The sequence below is a fragment of the Aplidium turbinatum genome, chromosome 15 (assembly GCF_918807975.1).
Source record: "Aplidium turbinatum chromosome 15, kaAplTurb1.1, whole genome shotgun sequence".
Lineage (NCBI taxonomy): Eukaryota > Metazoa > Chordata > Ascidiacea > Aplousobranchia > Polyclinidae > Aplidium > Aplidium turbinatum.
The window spans coordinates 18,278,743-18,298,963 of record NC_137486.1 but is presented as its reverse complement, the minus strand read 5'-3'; the positions used below and the strand labels follow the sequence as shown (position 1 = coordinate 18,298,963).

The 20,221-nt window shown below is 36.9% G+C and overlaps 3 protein-coding genes across 4 annotated transcripts; 2 read left to right on the top strand and 1 right to left on the bottom strand.

Moving 5' to 3' along the window:
• Positions 1-4,238: 4,238 nt before the first annotated feature.
• LOC145784467 (uncharacterized) lies at positions 4,239-6,196 on the top strand. The gene is made up of 3 exons (XM_082596287.1): positions 4,239-4,449; positions 4,912-5,150; positions 5,834-6,196. The coding sequence occupies exons 1-3, from the start codon at positions 4,258-4,260 to the stop codon at positions 5,880-5,882; spliced, it is 480 nt and encodes a 159-aa protein (XP_082452413.1). The 5' UTR covers positions 4,239-4,257; the 3' UTR covers positions 5,883-6,196.
• Positions 6,197-6,284: 88 nt separating this feature from the next.
• LOC145784466 (GDP-D-glucose phosphorylase 1-like) lies at positions 6,285-11,298 on the bottom strand. Of its 2 annotated transcripts, none has more exons than XM_082596285.1 (7): positions 11,157-11,298; positions 10,826-10,990; positions 9,699-9,847; positions 9,271-9,434; positions 8,532-8,638; positions 8,051-8,180; positions 6,285-7,147 (listed from the first exon to the last, which is right to left on the bottom strand). In XM_082596285.1, exons 1-7 carry the CDS (start codon positions 11,247-11,249, stop codon positions 6,876-6,878), a joined length of 1,080 nt encoding a protein of 359 aa, XP_082452411.1. In that variant the 5' UTR covers positions 11,250-11,298; the 3' UTR covers positions 6,285-6,875. The 2 variants fall into 2 exon arrangements, with proteins under 2 accessions (XP_082452411.1, XP_082452412.1); XM_082596286.1 differs by lacking the exon at positions 6,285-7,147 and adding an exon at positions 7,725-7,862.
• Positions 11,299-13,564: 2,266 nt separating this feature from the next.
• Positions 13,565-16,989, top strand: LOC145784363 (uncharacterized). The gene has a single exon (XM_082596168.1). It carries the CDS (start codon positions 13,565-13,567, stop codon positions 15,398-15,400), a length of 1,836 nt encoding a protein of 611 aa, XP_082452294.1. The 3' UTR covers positions 15,401-16,989.
• Positions 16,990-20,221: the final 3,232 nt, after the last annotated feature.

Below are 20,221 nucleotides of genomic sequence, written 5' to 3'. Positions count from 1 at the left end.
ATCTTTGTACAGGTATTGATCATTTAGAAAAGTGGTAACAAAAACGTAACAGACCATGTCCTTCAATGACGGAGCCAGAAGAGAGATTTGCAGTCCTCCACCACCCAGTTTAACCAACGCGTGTGCTCCAGCGATACCGAGAACAACGGGATTGCCGACTTTGCAAATTTCGATAAAGCGATGGACACTAGAAGAGTCAGCGCTGTTAACGCCCGAAAATGAAAAAGGCGAAAGCGCGTGTCAATTACGCTGTTGAGAAGTCGCCTTTTCTAGATATCCCTGCTGTGAAGCTAAAATAAGGTCTTGAAAGTGGGCACTCCTAGGCATCTTCCCTAGCAACGCCCATAGCAACAACTAATGGCTGGCCTTGTCTATAACTTAAGATCATCATTTTAAAGCAAACTTTTGCTGTTAGTCATCCAAGACTATTGAGCATTGAACACAGCTTTAGTTTTCATGTTTAATTGATTATTGCATCACTTTTGGGCAAGTTTTAGTCATCAAAAATAGGAAATAAAAAAAACATGAAAAGAAGTAAGAAAATTCAATTTCGTGGTATCGCTAAACAAAGAAAGTTGGATAAGGTTGGTTGTAAGTCTAAAACAAGAAAAAACAAGAAATGGGTTGTATGTTGAGAAATCCACAGTTTAGTTTGTGCAGTGATGATGCAGTAATGATGCAGTAACCCTCCTATTGTCCACTTCAAAGCAGAGTCAGCAATCCCGTTGTTCTAGATATCCCTGGTGTGATCTCACAATAATTCAATCAAATTATACTATTGATCAATTAATGATAAATCATAATATTATTACAGTATAGCGGATCTAATTGCCATGACGTCACACGCATCTACTTCACAATGTATTTCAGCTTACATTGCTTCAACATTTAAACGTAGAAAAAAGAAGCTGAAAAATCGTCAACACAGGGTGGTAATAAAATAACTCCTCGGCCTCAGAGCCTCCAATAAAGACAACTAGGCGATCATGTTTGGATAATTCCTCTGTTCTTGTGAAAGAACTTTGTTTTCAATTCTTGTGAAGTCTACACTAGTGGAGTTTTAGTGGAATTTGTCATGTAGTGGAATGCGTCATCATATTTCATCTAGATAGACTAGACTACATCAAAGCTAAAGTATTGCGATACAAGAGTTTTCGACTGAAGTTTATCATCGGTTTTACTGCAAGAGTTTATGATCTGGACCAGATTTTCGGCTGTTAATCTAAGGAAGAATAACTAGATTTTTATTCAAGTTGGTCCTTTTCTTAGATTTGGAGGATGATTTTAATTTAGCTTCATCGTAATTTCATGTTTGTTTCAAAGGTGCAAAGGATGAATCAATGAATCCTATTCCTCCCATTCCGGTAAAAATCCATACTTTTGACGCAAAAGAGCTGCAGAATGATGAGGACCTAGTTCTATATTTTCGGCTCTGATAGCTCAATTGGTTAAACTTTGTGCACAAAGAAATTGTAAGATCAAGCAGCATTGGTTTTCCTCTAGGTGTGCCCTTGAGCAATCTACGTAGTCTACTTTACATTTAATCAGCTGAATTGTCATTAGAGCTTGAAATTTTAGGTATGGCAGCCATGTTACGTTTTATTACATTGATTTGTGACATTTAAGCGCATGCTTTGAAAATTAAACTTTTCTTGCATAAATCAATTAAGTTATTATTATTTTTTGGCTTAAGTGTTGTTAGTTGTCACAAAGCAGAATTATTTTACCGATAGGCTTTAACACTAGAAGCCCTGACCGGTCATTTTTGACCGATTTTGAGTTTTGACGATTCATATTTTTGGCGTTCTTGCGATTTGCTTAGTCATACTCCTTGAGTTTTCCTAACTATTGATAAAGTTTTAGTAGCTGTAATAATTTTTCACTAGAACTTTCGCAAACCGAGCATTTCACACATCTACCTATAAGCCCTGACCGGTCAAAAATGACCGGTGCGTGATCTCTAATGTTCGAACCATGTTTGTTTGTATATCTTTGTACAAATATCAATGTTTGAACTAAAATAAAGAAAAAACGGTAAAAAACGCGTTTCATACAACCGGTCAAAAATGACCGCAATCGTCCTTGTACAGTAGGCAGGAAAATATTTTTGGGCTTCTGTAGTGTTAACGCTCAAAGATATAAACGAAAACTTCCATCAGCGATAATATGTGGGATTATTTTTTTTACCAAACACTTTCCATTTGGCCTATTGGACTTTATTCTTGTTAAACTTTTGACTTTATTTTGATCTAAAGGTTTTTCTACAAGGTTTAAACTTTTGATGCACAGAATTCAGTTAAACTGTTCAAGGCAATTTTGAAATTAAAAGAAAATATTTGCACAAGGGATTATTCACCTTAGGTCGTCAGTGATTTTGGCAAATTCTTAATTGGGCGTCATGACGTAAATATGATTGCGTCTATTGCGTAAGTTCACGTTATCATGCACCGCAACACACAATCAATAAAAAATTGTGACATCATGTTTTTAACAAATACGCACTTGCACTTCAGTTGCACATTTTTACTGTGGTAACAATGCAATGTTTTTGCAAAATTTTGATTCAAAAAGTTATCTTGAAAAGCGCATACAAAAAATATTCATAAAATTTGTGATCGCAAATCACATCAATGAATTGGAAAGTGGCTCTTTTGCAAGTAGATTTAACGACACCAAATTTAGACACATTTGATTTCATTATACATTTTGACACTACCTTGACTAAAAGAAATAACTTATTCAAAAGAGTCTTGAGCATTCAAAATAAACTTTTATACTCAGTAAGAAATTTTTGGCATTATAACGGTCACTATAGCAAACAGCTTTGAAAGTCTAGTAGTGTAGCTGCCGGAAAAGAGACACTTTTCTTCACATCGCCAACCATGATAGCCATGATAAATTTCTACCAGTCATTAGAAAACAAGCCAAGAGCACTTAATTAGTTTTCAACAATTCCCACTCGTAGGCTACAACCTTTGAATAGAAACACTTGATCTTGAAGTTGATATTTAGGCTACAAGCTACAAAAAGTGGACTTTGAATAGTAATGTTAAAAATATTTTTGCAGTTGTTTAATAAAAGTTTAGGTAAGGTAAAAGATTTTATAGATAAAGAAAACTCAATCTAAACTAAGTTTAAATTTTGTGGTCGTTTAAATAAGTGCCTAATAAATTATTTAAAAGTGTGCTGGGGCAAACTATGTCAACATTGGATACATCGGCTAAGAGGACAAGCTACATTGTGTAAAAGTGCAAAGCATTTTTCGCTTTGTTTATTCGAGCGTTCGGATAAAGCCCTATTGTGCTGTGCTCTTTTTACAAGTAGGTTAAACATAGAAAGGGAAGTTGCTAATATGGCAACCTTGAAACTTGATATGTTGCAATACCAAGCTATTTAACTTGCTGAGATTGTGTCTCAGACAACACAATGTTTTAAACACAATAGCTGTGAGTATGACTTCTATTCTTTGATTAGTTTTGGCAGCAACACTGAATTAGAATAGTGACAGGTTATAGATCTTATGGAAAAAAAACTGTATTCAGAAGCTTGCTTAGTATAAAAAAAAATCACTGCCGATATTAAATTTAACATCACAAATAAGTTTGTTTTGTTTGGCATGTAAACTATGACCTAAATTTTGGTAAAGAGGTGACTTTCTTCTAAGAGGTGACTTTTATCTGTCTATGACCTAAATTGGCTACTAGGCTAATTATATAAAAATGTAACAGTGATATCCTATGGCGTTAATTAGCAGTAGGGTTACAGCGCAACGTGACAGTAGGTTTGTGACATCAGGCAAGCTAATCTGTGCCCAACAGGTCACCGTTGGTTACCATTTAGAAAGCCTACGTAGGCCTATAGTTATTTTACCAGGGTATTTTGAAGCAAATATTTTCTAAAAGGAGTCCTAGTTTTCATGTTCCATCTTTACCTTCTCCAATTGGCCAAGCTTCTGCTGAATGGAGTGTTTTCCAATTGATTCTGAAGGAATACTGCAGCTCAACAACCAACAGCAATATTTGTTGTTGTCTATGACATTTTACTCTTGTGACGTAGTAGCATGGGTAGTAGCTAAAAAGAACATTTTAGGGAAAAAAACAACTGTTGTTGAGGAGGGGGATAATTGTTACGCTGCCTGTTTCTCCCCAACCCCCCCACAACTATAGTTTTCAACAAAAAGATTGACTATAGGCTACTATGCTGTAGCGTTGGTCATCAAATTTTTTTTTCACAGCAGAGTTATAGCCAAACAACGGAATGGCGTCAGCTTGCTTAGGTACGTTTGGTGACTTTAAATACAGTAGAAAGCCTGCCACCACCGCTCAACCGTCACAAACTGTATGGGTGTCTAGGCCCTACGATCCACTGGACGTAAGAGATTCAGCTCCAGTACCCCGCCACAAGACCATTGACTCGCCAAAGAGTACCAACGAACTTTCGCCAGAATGGGTAAGATAGGAACAAGCAATAGCCTAGGCCTAGCTAAATCGTAGCTGGAATCTAGCCCAGTTAACACTTTGTGTTCACCTCTACTATCTACACATCTACGCAGGCAACGTAGCCTATATCCAATTAATAACATCAAACAAGCTGACACTCTCTGGCAGAAGGGTAAAGCAACAGTTGTCCAAGATCGGCTTAAATTCATACTCACAGACTCAGCGGAAGTGCGCGCTACTTTTGATCCGAGTATGGCGGAGCGTGGCTCATTACTTTTCATCGTCTGGTAGCCAGTAGTGGTGCTCTTTTGGCATTAAGCTTATTGTATAGCGGCAGCGCGCAACTTTCAAACTGGCGGATGTCTATTCCCATCTCTGACAGAAAGTGCTTTGCAATCGAACGTGGGCTAGATTCATGGTTGCTTCGTGACCTAATGCTTGTCCATAAAAGAACTGATTATGTTTGATTCAGCTTCCTCAACGTCAACAATCTCTCCGCGAGATTAATCGAAGAAAGGAGGAACTTCACATCTATCCTTCCATGAGAACGACTCGATGTGAGGAGTGGTCTACTCTTCGGGAAATGCTGCCATCTCGCGGAAGCCCAATGAGATTTGAACATCCAAAATGGGGAACTGGTCTTGGTTCAGGGCCAGAAATGGTGCCCGAAAGACCGAAACGCCATCCCATTATTACCAGCGCCATGTCAAGGTAAGAAGAGCGAATATGTTTTTTTGTCCTAACCAGACTTTGCTTGATGGTGAAAGATGTAAGCGACAGGAAGACAACCTTTGTGGCCACCTTCAGGCATGTTATTATTGTATTGCCAAGACAAAGTCGTGCTTCCAACTAGTCTCAAACTGGCATTCTTCGAGCAGACGCTTTCTCTCTCACGAATCCAAACGAAGCGTCAGCCTATTATAACTAAAGCGCTAGCCTATGTTGATCTATGGAAAACTGGATTTAATTATCACGTTTGGCACTGCACAATTATCATCATTGTAAGGATGTAGGCTACTGAAAACTTTACAAATATGTGTTTACAAGCTCAATTTCATGGTCACAAAAGATTGCCAGTTAGCTAAAATGATCTTGAATTGCGAGTAGAATGTTGCTCATAGCTCGAAGCTGCAAGTTTTCGTCTGACTCTCTTCAGAAGCTATCGCCAGAATAAAACAAACTTAAATGTAAAATTCTGACGGTAGCAGAATAAAATAAACACCACATTTAGGTTATTCTATTCTTACGTTAGCTTCTGAAGACAGTCAGAAGAAAACTTGCAGCTTCGAGCAACATTTTACTGGCAATTTTCAAGTTTTGTACTAATCAACTTTCAAATAGTTGAATGTTATAAATTGTTATTCTTGTCGTTCATGGTCAAAATTGTTTTTCAGATACGTGGATGAAATGAACTCGACTCATCGCCAATTTAAAATGTTTTAAACATGAACTGCAATACTGAACTGCCTGTTTTCAAGCAAGTGGTTGTCTTCTGCTGAGATATACAGTAGAACAATTTCCTCTACTTTGGCATTGATCTTCGCTCATTATTCGAGTGCATTGTTTTCAAACAATCAAATCACCATGTTTCCTCCCCAGTCTACATGCTACAGTATTTCAACAATTCAGTAGCAAAGTTTGGTATATATCCTGGAAACGTTTTGAATTTAGTTGGTTGATTTATTTTGTATCTAATTTAATTGTGTAGCCAAGTTGTTAAAAGTGTATAGAATAAAAAATAGTGAAATTCCCGTTCATTTAAGATACATGATGCAGGTTGAATTTGAGGTGTGGGGGGAAAGGTGTTCTGCAAACTAATGAACTTTCTCTAATAAAACAATAAGATTACTAGAAACAACAATGCATTGTGTTCACAGTATAACATGCACACGAAGATTAAAAACGCTCAGAAATGTATAAGAATTACGAGACAAGAAAAAACTTTAAAACATATCAGGATTTCTGCCCGTTTGCTAACATCCTTTATTACTAAGCTGTAGTCTTCACTCAGATGCTTACAAGTAGATTCACAAATATAACTTTAAAAACCGCAAAAATAAGTTCAGGGTCTTAGGTGCAATTTACAATGAGAAATAAAAAGTTGAAGTGATTGATATTTATATAACAGCAAGAAAATATAGACAAAACTGTTTTACAGTGATCAAATTGGATGTGCTGTTGGTAATAGCTTCTTTGAAGCAAAATGGAGAGAGAAAACGTAGCGACTCAAAACTTATTCATTTGTAGAAGCTGATGTAACCAAACGAAAACGAAATTTGCGAGGTAACAAGAGCACGTAGGAATAAAGTCTTTCGTACAAACAGAACCTTTACTCTAACAGTAGCAAGCACGTAATCCCTGTAAAAGCATCACAACATTTAACAACATTCATAACATGATACAAAAATGGTTTGATTGAAGACTTATAGATATGTTTCACTTCGTGATTGAATTGAGCTTGTTCGGGTTCAGTAACAAAGATACGTCATCGACGATCCTATCAAACTTATTTCGGCCCAGGGCAACTGAAGATAGAAAGTCAACCAATTCATCTTCGTTCGTGTTGTTAAAGATACTTTCCGGTACAAAGAAATGGCCAGATAGCTCACAAGCTCCCACCCCGATGCGAATACCGGTTTTAGGGCTGACATCAACAGTCCGAGGCCACAGAAACAGCTTCACAACACGTCTGTCCGTTTCTTCATTCACTAAAAACAATGTTTTCATCAGGAAATACAAATATCCATTATGAATTTGAACTGTACGAAACGAGTGAAGATCCTCAAATAACTAGTTCAATATCAGGGCCGTAGCCAACACACAATTTCGGGGGGGGGGGGGGAATCAGTATTACTTGCACATGTCAGTGAACCTGGCAATGAATCGGCGAAGGCGAAGCACCCGAAGGGGGTCTGGGGGGCTTCTATCAGAAAATTTTGAAAAAAAAATACACCTCAAAATTGCACAATTCTGGGAGTAGTTTCAGCCTAAATCAATATTAGTAAAACTCTGTCACAAAAGGCTGTAACACAAGTTGAAACGTTTATTTATAATATTTCGAGGAGGCAACTGATTACGTCCATATTGAATATGGTTATGGTACAACAAGACAAAATCTTTATCAAAGCTCGAACTAGTGAAATGTATTCATATATAGCTCATACGTTTCGCCAAGTTTGTCATATTCTCCATCAAAACTGATTGCAAAATATCATATCTGTTTATTATATTAATGATTCCTTGATACTTCTTGATATTTCGTCAAACAACACATTACTAGCAAGTAGCAGCGAATGAATCTAATTACAGCAGTTGTAAGGATACTTGTCGTCCTCAGATAACTTTAAAGGTCGCTTGATGACAACTCGTATTCGAAACCATAAAGTTGGTAACGCAAGCACTGAGCATGTTTGCTGCTGAATTCTGAAATTAGGCTTCAATTTCAAAAATTATATACAAAATAGAGTAATCATAATGCTTAAAAAGTTGAGAGTTCTTGACATGATCAAACTGAGAATGCTGTAATGGCAAAATCGATTTATGATTGAAAAAATGAAGCTTTGGTAAGTGATTAACGAGGCTTATGCTTAAAAAGTAGTTTCAATTCTCACCATGACCGTTGACTTTCACACTAGGACCCCGGACCATGCTGACGTTATGCGCAATGTTGTGTTCAACAAAATAATTAGCTATGACGACCACATCTTCAGCAACAGTTGTTATTTCTGACTGGCTTAGCACCTGAAATAGATCAAATTTAACACATCGGTATAACAAGTAACATGCACATTTCCGAACGAAGACTAACATACTAAGATTATGTAAGGAATTTACTGATTTTCAATAACATGGTTACTAAATACTAATTTATTTCAAGTTTGAGCTTTTCTGAACCAGTTATGAAAAGACGTATGCAGAGCCCGCAGGAACTAAACCTGAAGCAACGTCGGCTATGGATAGAAAAAAAAATTACAAAGACTTGAATGGAGATAAGTATGATGGCACTTGTGACGCTATTTTCAACCAACTGCTCCAAAATAAATTATTGATTTGTTTTAGAATATATATAATTATATACTGTATATATAGTACTTGAAACAGAAAAGCAGGTGCAGGCAACACGTCGCAGACAAAACATTGATCCGACAAGCGCTTGCTAGCAGGAAGATCTTGTTGAATAAGAAGGTTAGAATATCCATCTGAATTTAAAAAAATAAAATCGTATGACAAAAATCTATTGTGATAAAACGAAACGTCTAAATTTACGCTAAACAACCATTTCAATAAGGGATTCACTGGGTTACGGATTCACTTCATTAAATATAATAATAGTCGTATTCAAAGTTGTGATGAACATTGGAGATATTTTTCAGTGAAAATGTGGAGTTCATGGATGTGGAGTTAAAGTATGTAGCCATGCACGCAAATGTAAGATGTACAACATACTGGCCACATACGACACATTCCATCAGAGAAACTAACAAAGAAAGAAAAAATCAATAACAAGAGACGCTCTTCTGGTGTAAATTAAGCTAAACTATGATAATCCGCATTTATGCCGACCTTTCGTCTATCAGACACGACTGACTTTTTCAAGGGGCTACACCTGACATCTAGTGATAGTTTAGCTTGGTTCATACCAGAAAAGCGTCTCACGTTATTGAACTAAACGCTTGATAAACACTAAACAGCCTTACTCAATTTTTAAGAAAGCAAAGATATTACACAACTAAGTACACACATGAAAATTTGACAAATCCATGTGTACAAATTAATAATTTTAACTCAAAGCAAATCGGTGCCAGTCATTTCTAAATACAGTAACACACACCTTTGTAACTTTCATTAACGTTTAGGAAATAAGAATGGAAATGCAGATGATTGACTGATGCACGGGCACACATGCTGTTAAATACAGTGATGAAGTTATGGCTCCAACTGGCATGCTGAACTGCTAATGCAAGTTCCACAGCATCCACAGTTAAAATCTGAGGCCTGAAGAGTGATAAAGAGTTTGCTATGAGTGTAGGGTATGTTTATATAATAGGTGATAAAAAAAAAAAATGTAACAAACTTAGAAAAAAGCAGGTTTATCATAAAATAATTTTAAACAGATAATGATAATTCTTTATATACATTAGTCAAAGTTACTGCAACTTAAAAAAAGTCTGAGCTTGCAAATTAGCAAAGAGATTTTTTATGCATGAAAAACTGCCTTAAATCTGTAATCAAATTCATGTTGTAAATACAATTACTGACCTACAATAGGATAATTCAGGTACTAAAAGTACATGCCCAACTGCAAATGGGGAAACATTTATCACGGCAACATCCTTCCATCCATCATTTTGATTACAATTTACATTTGTAGGTAAAGTTGACAATTTTCCATGGGATTCTTTATGTATCTGTATTTGTCAGAACAATATCATTGAAGCATTCTTCTGTTTATCGAGATGCAAGTGTTAAATAAATTAAAAGATTGATTCATCTTTTTCAAGATTATATATAATTTAATTAGTAATTTCCCAACTGGAGTACCAGATAAAAAATTCTACTTTTTGTGATTCTTTATGTATCTGTATTTGTCAGAACAATATCATTGAAGCATTCTTCTGTTTATCGAGATGCAAGTGTTAAATAAATTAAAAGATTGATCCATCTTTTTCAACATTATATATAATTTAATTAGTAATTTCCCAACTGGAGTACCAGATAAAAAATTCTACTTTTTGTTGCAGTAAAGGACAATGAATTATTTTTTAAATAACAAGATATTGCAAGATGTTAACATGTATGAGCTGGGCTAATACTCAAGCTAAAGTGCTAAGGAGGCACATCTCTTTTACTTAGCTAAGTAAAAACAGAGCCATTGCCACCTATATGTATGTATTTTCAGTTTAAGCACTAAGAAAGGTCATCTGAGAGAACACTAAGTAGTTCCAAACAACACGTGACAGCATATTAATTATTAAGTTCTTTTATTTGCATGTGTCGCTGCATAGTCGAGTGGTGAGAGCAGTGGTTCAGCTTCTGAAAGGGTGCTGGTTTGACACCGCTCAAGAGCATGTGGCTGTGTCTTTGACAAGACACTTAAAGGCATGCCTCTAAAGGTAAACACAAAGATTGGCTTTCTTGCCTTCCAAAATTCCTTTCCTATCTAGATCTTCAGGGTAAGTCTAGAAAAAAAAAATCATTGAACCTCAGTCATCTGGAAGTCAGAAAAACCAATGTATATAATGGATTGTATAGTATAATACATAGCGCATGCCTAGACAGCAAAATTCCACTTGTTTGTAACATTAATTTGATTTCATGTGTGAAGAAATTAATGTTGAGTCAATGTTAAAAGGGGAGATTTGGTTGATTGGGTATAAAACAAGTACCTGAAACAAAACTTCTCGAGAATCCACTTTAGTAAAGTTAAATTTGTTTTTGTCAACTGGCATGCTAACACTTGTAAACTTTTGAGGAGGGCGACGATTTTCTGCACGTTGTGTGTTGCATTGAATGATAAATCCTTTACTGCCAGCAACCAACTTACAGTTTATCTGCAACAATATTTACATTCAATAACTTATAACAAACAACTTATGTTAGAATGCAAAACTTTAAACAATTTTGGAATTGTACTCTGCATTGTGCAATCATGTTAGACATGTATACACTAAAGATAATTTCTAAACGTCATTAAGTACAGTAGGCCTATAGTAGTACCTTTAGTTTGTATTTGCATATCCCTTGTTCTTCAGCTTTTTTCCAAGCACTTAACAAAAGCTCTTCAAATGCTGTTTTAGCTTCTTTTCCCATAAGGAAATTACAGATATCAGATAATTATAAATAATTACAGAAAATTATAGATATCCTGTCAAAATAGGCACAAAGGTTCTAAGTTGAAAAACAAACTAAGTGCAGCACATAGTGAACAGCAACATTCAATCATAACATTGTTACAATCATAGAGATATTATTATTGTGAAAATGCATACGGTAGCTTGCTGGTATGACACAACAAAAATTTACTCAACACTTTTCTTGAGGGTAGTCCAAAACCATTTAACAAACTAAAGTTGACAACAAGGCTACAGTGAAAAGTGCAGCCAAAACCTAGGCTTACAGCGTACAGCACTTACAGCTTCACACATACGTACTAGCACTTACAGCTTACGTTCATCATTTGCCTATGTCATGCCCCGATACCGGTAGTTGGGGGTTGCGGCTCCCAAAATAATTATTTGATTAGAGTAAGAATACGCTGCAATAGTCAGCAAATAATGCAAATGCGATAAATAGAAAAAGCTTTCATTACATTGTGATTTTTTGTGAAGGAAACTTGTTCAAACAGCTGATTTTATGCTTCATTGATTTTTAAAACATTGCGGGCTCTCTTTGAAAAAAGCTCTTGTGAAGTCAGACTTCGATTCCATGAGCCGAGTCGAACAATAGACTGCTATTGTTATTGTACGGTAGGCGTAGTAACAAACAAAAGGCCATCACAAAAGAAGGTCATCGATAAAGCGTGAAGTTTTACTTTTAAATGCCCGAAAGTGCGTAATTGCTCTAAAACTAGCCTATATTGTTGTTACCGTTTATGCATACTGAGTCAACGTTTTTTCGTTTAGGTTGTGCATCAACAGTGTTTTAACTGAAGTGGTGCTCTATTTTTACTGACTTGAGGGTGTGTTGTTGTTGGTAACAGTATCAACCGCTGAGATTTTTAATTTTGATGTGTCATTAGAGCCTTAGAGGTATAGTAGGTGTATTACCAGTGTTACTTAGTGTTGGCTTATGTACCGTATGTAGCCTACCAGTTGTGAGTGCCGTACCTATGTTGGTCTTCAATTATACTGGTTTGGTTTTGAATCTTTATACTCGGACTGACAAAGCCTTGATAGGTTATTCCTGGTAGTTTCGCATAGCCTAGGCTACTTGTAGACTTGTAGAGGCTCCTCACACAGGGCCGGTTACCGAGTGATTGGCAGAGTGAAGTTTTCCAATTTTTTTTTAAGTGTTGTTGCGGGAGAATTATTCCATCCATTAGGTGCCGCTGAATGGAGAGCAGTCCTTAGAATGCGTTGCTCAAGCGCACACCCCAAGAGTCGAACCAGCGCCGCGTGATCTTGAGCCGGGCACTGACATTGTAAACAAACTTTAAAACATACAAAATGTCACACGAAATGCATTAAAGCTGTTAACTTTGTGGCTGACTGAAAGGTTTGCTGAATGATTGAGTGTGCTCTTACTAAACTGCTCAACAATGTATTGTAAATAAGTATGTGCTAATAACAATTAATTGAGATGAATGTTTCATTCTTATCTGAAGAGAAATCATCGTGTGCTTAAGTTGTCCTAAACTAGTATCTATTATATAAAGTCAAATTAGTTTTTCATAAAGTTTTGAGAAAAGGGTTGTAGACTAATAATAACAGTTAAACTGCAATATATTAACAAGTTCAATCAAATTTTTACTACCAATTTTTACTACCTGTTTTTACTACCAAGTTCAATCAAATGTCAGTAATACACAAAATACAGTACGGTATACATATATATGAGATTGTAGCAAAGAGTTTAACTAGGCTACTCTGAGATATTTTTCACGCATGAAAAAGGCACAATTTACTCCATACCTCTATCAAAACCAAAATAGGTTAATTCAATTGTTAACCACTTAAGTGAGTGATGTAATTATTTTGGAATATGGCATTATTTTCTTAGTTTTCAAGACACTCTACACTACATGCAAAAAGGTCTACTTGTTAAATAGTCCTGCTGAAAACATGCATGTCTAATGCTATCATAAGTTATTTTAATGAAATGTGATTGAGCAAGCAAGAAAATTTTGCAAAAACAGAGAAATTTCATGTTTTGTTCTCATTTTTGTTTTTGGGTGGACACGTAGTCTAGTTTTCGAAATATTTTTGCTGACCATGACATTACTTTTTACATTTTGGGCTTTATAGTTTTTTATTAGATTGACTGGGAACCCCAACCATTTTTCTCCTACATAATTATTGTTTTATCTTATTAGTTTTTTTATTGCATGCTTTCCAGATTTATCTTGATCTTATATAGCCTACTTTAAATTAACAGGGTGGCATAACTATTTTAACTAATTTATAAAAATGCCTTCTCATCTTGGTTATGGTATGCATGTTCCATATTTGGATCGAGGTCCGAAAGCTTTATCAGACTATCACACAATAACCAACTTAAAGTTTGAAGTTCAGCCTAAATTAAGTATGAGATATGACCTGATGAAAAGACCTTCAAGTGTCAATCTGCCGTTTTTATCTAAAGGAGAAAAAGAAATCTCTAGTCCCAGAATTTCTATGGTAGACTTTGCAGCTAGTGATGTTCCTCAAGAAGAATTTAAATTGAGTGGCGTTGATTATGCAAAGTTTCTCAGAGAGCATGAGCGGACTCTTGGCCCAGTTGGATTTTTGGATTCCCAAAGGTACACTCATACTTTTAATGTCCGAACACCCAATGCTTCTTCACAATCAGGAACTGGCCATAAAGCTGAAAAAGAACCAACTACAGTTGTTGCTCTTACTAATAGAATTGCAGCAGATCAGAAAGAATTTGACAAAAGGATGAAGATTATTGAAGATCACATGTGGCAGCATAAACAAGAAGAAAGAGAACTAAAAAGGGTCGAAGGTGACGTAAATAAGAAGAAACGAGCAGTGCAGAGGTCCATAAGGGAACTTGAAAACACAATGAGCAAGAAGATGCTTGAGGAAGAAAAATGGCTGAACGACTCGATTAAGAAGACAGAAAAACTTCGTGCTGAAGCGGTCCGAGCAAAGGAAGAACGAACAAAGCAAAGGATCACAAAAGCTCATTCTGATTTGCAACAAAACAAAGACAAAATGCGAAAAAACGTTTTAGTTGTCACTGAAGCGGAACAACAGTATAGGAATAAGTTGACTGAACTTGAGTTACGAAAAAGTCAAATTCAAAATCTTACTGCTCAATTTGAAGACCAACTGAAGCGAAAGGAAACCGAAACCCGCAATTTAGCCGCAGAGCTGTCTAACCTTGCCATAGAAATGAATTTAGAAGCAATGAAGGGTCGTATTGGCGACGCCGAGTTTAAACGCCAAGAGAGGGTCCAAGCAGAGAAATACATCAACGAAAATAAATCACAAAAAACAGATTTAGATAAAAAGTTAAGCAAGTCTGAAGGAATAAATCGGGCATCTGAAAATCGACGGCGTCAGACAAGTGCGACACTATCCAACGCTAAAGCTCATATGTCTGAACGAAGCAGAGAAGGCGACAGACGAATTACTGACAACAGAAACTTAGTGGAAGGTAACATTGCTGCTCAGAAAAAGCTTCAGGAAGCGGCTGAAGCTGCCGAGCTTGACAAACAGAGAAAAGAATATCAAAGAAACGTCCAATCTCATGCAGTCAGGAAAAAAATTGCTCTCAGAAAATCGAACACAGCTCGCCAACAGACCGCACAGGATCGTCAGGTGAATTGGGAAAAAGCTTTCGATCAGAACCATCGGGATTTCGTGCGACGACGAAATGATGACTTGCTCCGTACATTTACACGAATCGTTCAGCGAGATAACGAAACGGAACACCAGCTATTCCAAAAGTGCCGCCAGCACGAATACGGGAGGAAGAGCGAGGAGCAAACTGTGAGAAAAGTGGAAGAACAACTTGTCAAATCTCGTGCTAAAAATGCAGACAAGGTAAGAGAGATTGTCGCGGAAGTTGACAGAAAAGAAAAGGAATTGAAAAAGCGCGTCGTTGTTGCCCAAGCCAAGTTATTGCAAGCAGCGAACCAGCGGACAACATCTGAATGGATGCTAAGGAAATACAGAGGAGCGTCGAAAGAAACGGAGCTTGTGCTCAACGATATTCAGAAAGAGAACAAGCGCTTGATGAAAGTTGGAGCACGAACGGATTCTTATCTTGAGCAACAAGCTATTCCGTCTATTTGAGAAATGGAAGTTACCATGGTACAATAGATGTAGCCTACTTATAAATTATAAGTCTGTCGACAATTTGAAATTGCATCTTTACAACCTGCGATGTATTACAACAGAAAATCAACTTTCAACATAGTGTAATTGTTGAACAGACAAATCTATTGCACTTTTTCTCCAACTTTTTCATGTTTTTAGTTGAACTTACAATCGTAACAGCCATGTATGTTTTGCCAGCGTGCCAGTCATATTTTTACTTTGATTTAGCATATGCAGATGTTAAATCAATGAAAAAATAAGTGATTTGCTGGCTGGGTTTATTTCCAAGAACTTACTCGCACATTAATCTTGTTACAGCATTTTGCGGTTGTGTTGGTTCAACAACTGAATTTGCTCTACTCCGATGTGTAATATTTCTATTTATACCCAGAAAGCAAAATCTGCATTTGTACTTTGATGTCTGCATACGTTGAATCAACGTAAACCTGACGGATTTTGCTGTCTGGGTAACATCATTGCTCTGTAACAAATGTTGTTTTATTTCCACTCAAAAGTTTGTTTTATTGTTTCCCTCGTTTTGAGAAGTAAAAATTGTCATTTCTGCATCGTTTCTACGAACGATGGCGTAAATCCAATGTAAAAATACCAACTTTTTGTTGCTGAACATTTCCCTGGCTTTATCTTTGCGCTAATTGTATTGTGATGTACAAGAGTGGTATTCATTTTGCTTTATTTCTAACATATTTTTGTAACCTCGCCTTATCGGATTTCATCATGTTCTATTGTCTGCCTGTGTAATTTTTAGCCCTGGTGAAGAAGCTATAACTTCTGTATTTTTATACACGTCACGTGAATATTTCCAGAGCGGCTTTACTGTGTTTTCATCGGTCGCTCTTGTGAGTTTGAACTTCTTTTTACGTTGATAAAGCATTTTCATAGGTAAGTTCTTGTATGTATTTATAAATTTAGTTTGCTTTAAAACATCTTGTTTTCAATTGAATGAGATTAAATCATTGTGACAATTCCAAGAATATTTGCTTTGTATGTGCCTATATGCCTATGTGCCTGTCTACTTGCATTTCGCACATGATTTCGCATTATTTCATTTGAATAAGGTTCTGCTTTTTTGCTTAGTTACTAGAGTGTCCTATATTTGTTGAAATGCATTGCCGTAAATCCTCCCCTGTGAACTTGCTCCAGTAGGCTATGCGTGTAGCCAGTATACAATTTACCTTCTATTGATAGTGCTTAATGTGTATTTTTCGTTTCATACTAACATTTCTTTGTTAATTATTTTAGTCAATTTGTGGATACGTTGCATAACAAGTTATTATCAACTGCATTGGATTTGTTTTCTTTTACATGAGTTGCATCGCAGTGCTTTTGTGGGTTGTTAAAACAAAAACATGTCGTGGTTAAAATTCTCGATTAAAGTTTCACTTTTGAAAAAGAAAGTTTCGTTGTAAATTTTAAAAGAAACGTAATAATTTACCAATCATTCAGTGTAGGGTATTCGTATTCACCACTGTAATACTTCAAAACTGTGGGCTACGTTTTGACACGGAATTTGCTGTCTTGTTTTAGTGTTCAATTAAACTCTTTGCAAAGAATATTGTTTCGACCCAAAGCAGTTCATTTCGAACACCCTTGGAGTCCTGGACTATTCAGTCGCCAAAATATCCGTTCAAGATGAAAGATCCAGTTTGGTAGTTTCATGTATGATGTAACGTTTTTTTTATAATGTGATGGCTTGTAGCCACGAACATAGGTAGTCCAAGCCAATTGTAAAGCTACAGAGAAAGAGCGAAATTTTTTTATTTGTTTTTCTATTGGCAGGGTATGGAGTGGACTGGAAGACTTTTTTTTTTTTCTTCCATCCTGAGTTTTTCTTCTGTTCCATCATAGAAATCTTGTATTTCATCTCAAAAATTTCTTCCATTCCATGTGCGAGTTTTGCAATTTCTGCATTTGTAGGCCACGCTATAGGCTATGCCACAATATGCTATTCTGTTGTTTCTGGCTTACGTTCTAATCGAAAAAATAACGAAAACATTTCTTTGCTCCATCAACTCTCTTAGCCGAAATTAAGAATAACGTAGCCTACCGTAATCAAAGTTAAGACGATTCACACCGAACATACAAAACTGTTTCAGCATACAAAAACGTCGCACGAAAAATAATTGTTTCCTTTTGCCATTCACACCAGGAATAGAATTTCTGGTATGAATGGTAGCCTAAAAAGAAACAAACATGAGCCATTTTTGGTGCGATGTTTTTGTCTGCTGAAGACAGTTTTGTATGTTCGGTGTGAATCTCACCTTACTTGATTTATTCTGCAAATAGGCTAATGTAGGCTAGGCTATGTCTTGAAACGTTGTTAGAAGTTCATGGTGAAATCAGGATAGAACATAGAAGGCTATCTCCTATTTCTTAAAGGGGCCTCCCCTCAGGGGCGCCGGAAGCGAGGGGGCAGATGCCCCCCCTGCCCTCAATTTTTCTGCAGATGGAGGGGCAGAGGGGGCAATGGTGCCCTTTTAAAGTCATGTAAGCTACTGCACATTTGGCAATATAACAATTTCTGCTATTTGCTTTTAGCCTAAAATCTTTCATTTTTGCCTCAAAATAATATTTACGGCGCAAAATTTTGCAACACACTACAGGCCTTAAAACTCGTTTTTTTTTTCGGCAGTCATCGTGGCCTACCGGGAGCTCCTTCTCGGCGGCCAAATCTGCGTGCTTGGAGGCCAAAATAACGATAGCACAAGTAAATAGAATTAAACTTGCAACAATGCTAAAATGATCACTTAGCGTTGTTGAAGTCTGGGCCTTGGCGACGTCCTACAATAGAATCGTTGCACCACGCAATAACTGCTTTATCGGGATTGTAATCCAGTACTGCGGGACCATCTAACGACACTCGCACGAGTGTCTCCAATGTGGCTGATTTTAAAGAAGTTAGCCACTCCCCTAGAATTCTGTTTAGCAACGAAAAACAACGTTCGACATGTGTTGACGATGACGGCAAGGTAATAAAATAAGTATTTCAATGATGTGAAAGACATTACTAAAAGAAGCATAATTTTTGCAAAATATGATCAAAAAATGTTTTCCCCAAGGATGTCAACTAACCTAGTTCTCCTTTTCAACAACGATTGAATGTCCGACAACATCGAATCGACATAAAAACGACAATATTGCCAGCCGATGTGAATTAGCACTTCGGATTAACACTTTGTTAAAATAAACGCCTGGAATTACAAACAAGACTTACAGCGCTGGTGATCTCAGATGGATATATTCCATCAATAACAAATATTCCCGCACAATGCAACAGTGGCGATTTTGACGCGCTGACCAAATTCTGCGTCACTCTTTGATCCTACATATTTTCGACAGTTGATCCACGATCATTCTAATTGCGAAAATAATTGGCTAGAAGCAGTGCCGGTCTTAGGGCATTTCGGGCCCTGTGCAGAATATGATTTGCGGGCCCCAATGACAATGATCCAATTCAGTAGCGTAGCTAGGTATTTTGAAAGGGGAAGGGGGGTTTCACGGTCGGCGGCGAAGCTTGACGGTGTGATCGCCGAAGGCGACACCCAGCGGCGGGGGGTCTGGGGGGCCTCCCACAAAAAATTTTGAAAAATTACTTTGAATTTGGGGCATTCTGAGAGCATGTTCAAAATTTGGGTATGAATATTACTGTAAAATGGTGCTGTCAGGTGGCATGGCAAAAGGATAAGATCATACATTCTTGGGCATTTTTCGGAAATAAAGCTATGTTATGTCTAGATGCAACCTATTTCGTCCCCTGAAAAATTCGTATCCCGATTTCGTACCCTGAAATCGGAGTAACAAAATCAAATTTCGTCCCCTTAAAAGATCGAGAAAAATTTGAAATGTTTGCGGCAACTCCGATTAGCAACTTCGGCTATGTTGTTTTTTTCTCTCGATCTTTTCAGGAGACGAAATAGGTTGCACCCGTTGAGTCTTTCTTGTTGCTAATTCCTTTGTTGAATTCACTTGTTGAATTTTTCTATTGGAAATGACAAAACTACTGCTTTTTCTGAGTAAATTGCGGGCCCCCTAATTTGCGGGCCCTGTGCGATCGCACGATTTGCACACCCCAAAGACCGGCACTGCTAGAAGAGACCGGCGGCCAAACTTAGCCGATTGAGGAGGTAGCACTGGCGGTCATTCAAGCACTACTTAGCGGCCATGGCCGCAGGCTGCTTTAAGGCTTGACAGTAGGTTACATCATTATAACATAGCATGATGTCCTTCTTTGTATACCGGACACTTGTAGGCTATCATTAGGCTACTCAATACATAGTGAGCTGATAGATTAGCATTGTCGCTATATCTTATCTTAAAACTTGAAAAAAAATTGGCTTTTTAGTAAACAAAAGTGCCCTTTTTTATAATTTTGCCCCCCCCCCCCCAGTCAAAAATCGTTCCGGCGCCCCTTCCTCCCATACCCTGGTAACAACACTCAGTTCAATTTGTTTTTATTTTTGACCATCACAACATAAAACGATACATAAACATAGCAGAGGTCTAGATTGCTCTAGAAAAAAGTAGAAGCAACAAAACGTGGACGTTGTAACGTGCATGATATCAAGGTAGGACAATCAGTAAAAAGTTCAAAAAATAGACAATCAAAATAAAAGGTTTCTCTCTCTCTCTCTCTCTCTCTTTCTCTCTCTCTCTCAGTTTAACATATTGCGTGGTCAATTATGAATATTAACTTAAGCATGGTTAAATATCAAAATATGGCACTGTTCAATCCAAACAATTTGCGAACTAGCCATCAATGTTAAGCCAATAATTATTGGC

Coding starts and splice junctions, on each gene's coding strand:
- LOC145784467 (XM_082596287.1), top strand. CDS start 4,258: ATGGCGTCAGCTTGCTTAGGTACGTTTGGTGACTTTAAATACAGTAGA. Junction 4,450..4,911: donor ACGAACTTTCGCCAGAATGG/GTAAGATAGGAA, acceptor TGTTTGATTCAG/CTTCCTCAACGTCAACAATC. Junction 5,151..5,833: donor ATTACCAGCGCCATGTCAAG/GTAAGAAGAGCG, acceptor ATTGTTTTTCAG/ATACGTGGATGAAATGAACT.
- LOC145784466 (XM_082596285.1), bottom strand. CDS start 11,249: ATGGGAAAAGAAGCTAAAACAGCATTTGAAGAGCTTTTGTTAAGTGCT. Junction 9,435..9,698: donor CCTGAATTATCCTATTGTAG/GTCAGTAATTGT, acceptor ATCACTCTTCAG/GCCTCAGATTTTAACTGTGG. Junction 7,148..8,050: donor TGTGAAAGTCAACGGTCATG/GTGAGAATTGAA, acceptor CATTGTTTTTAG/TGAATGAAGAAACGGACAGA.
- LOC145784363 (XM_082596168.1), top strand. CDS start 13,565: ATGCCTTCTCATCTTGGTTATGGTATGCATGTTCCATATTTGGATCGA.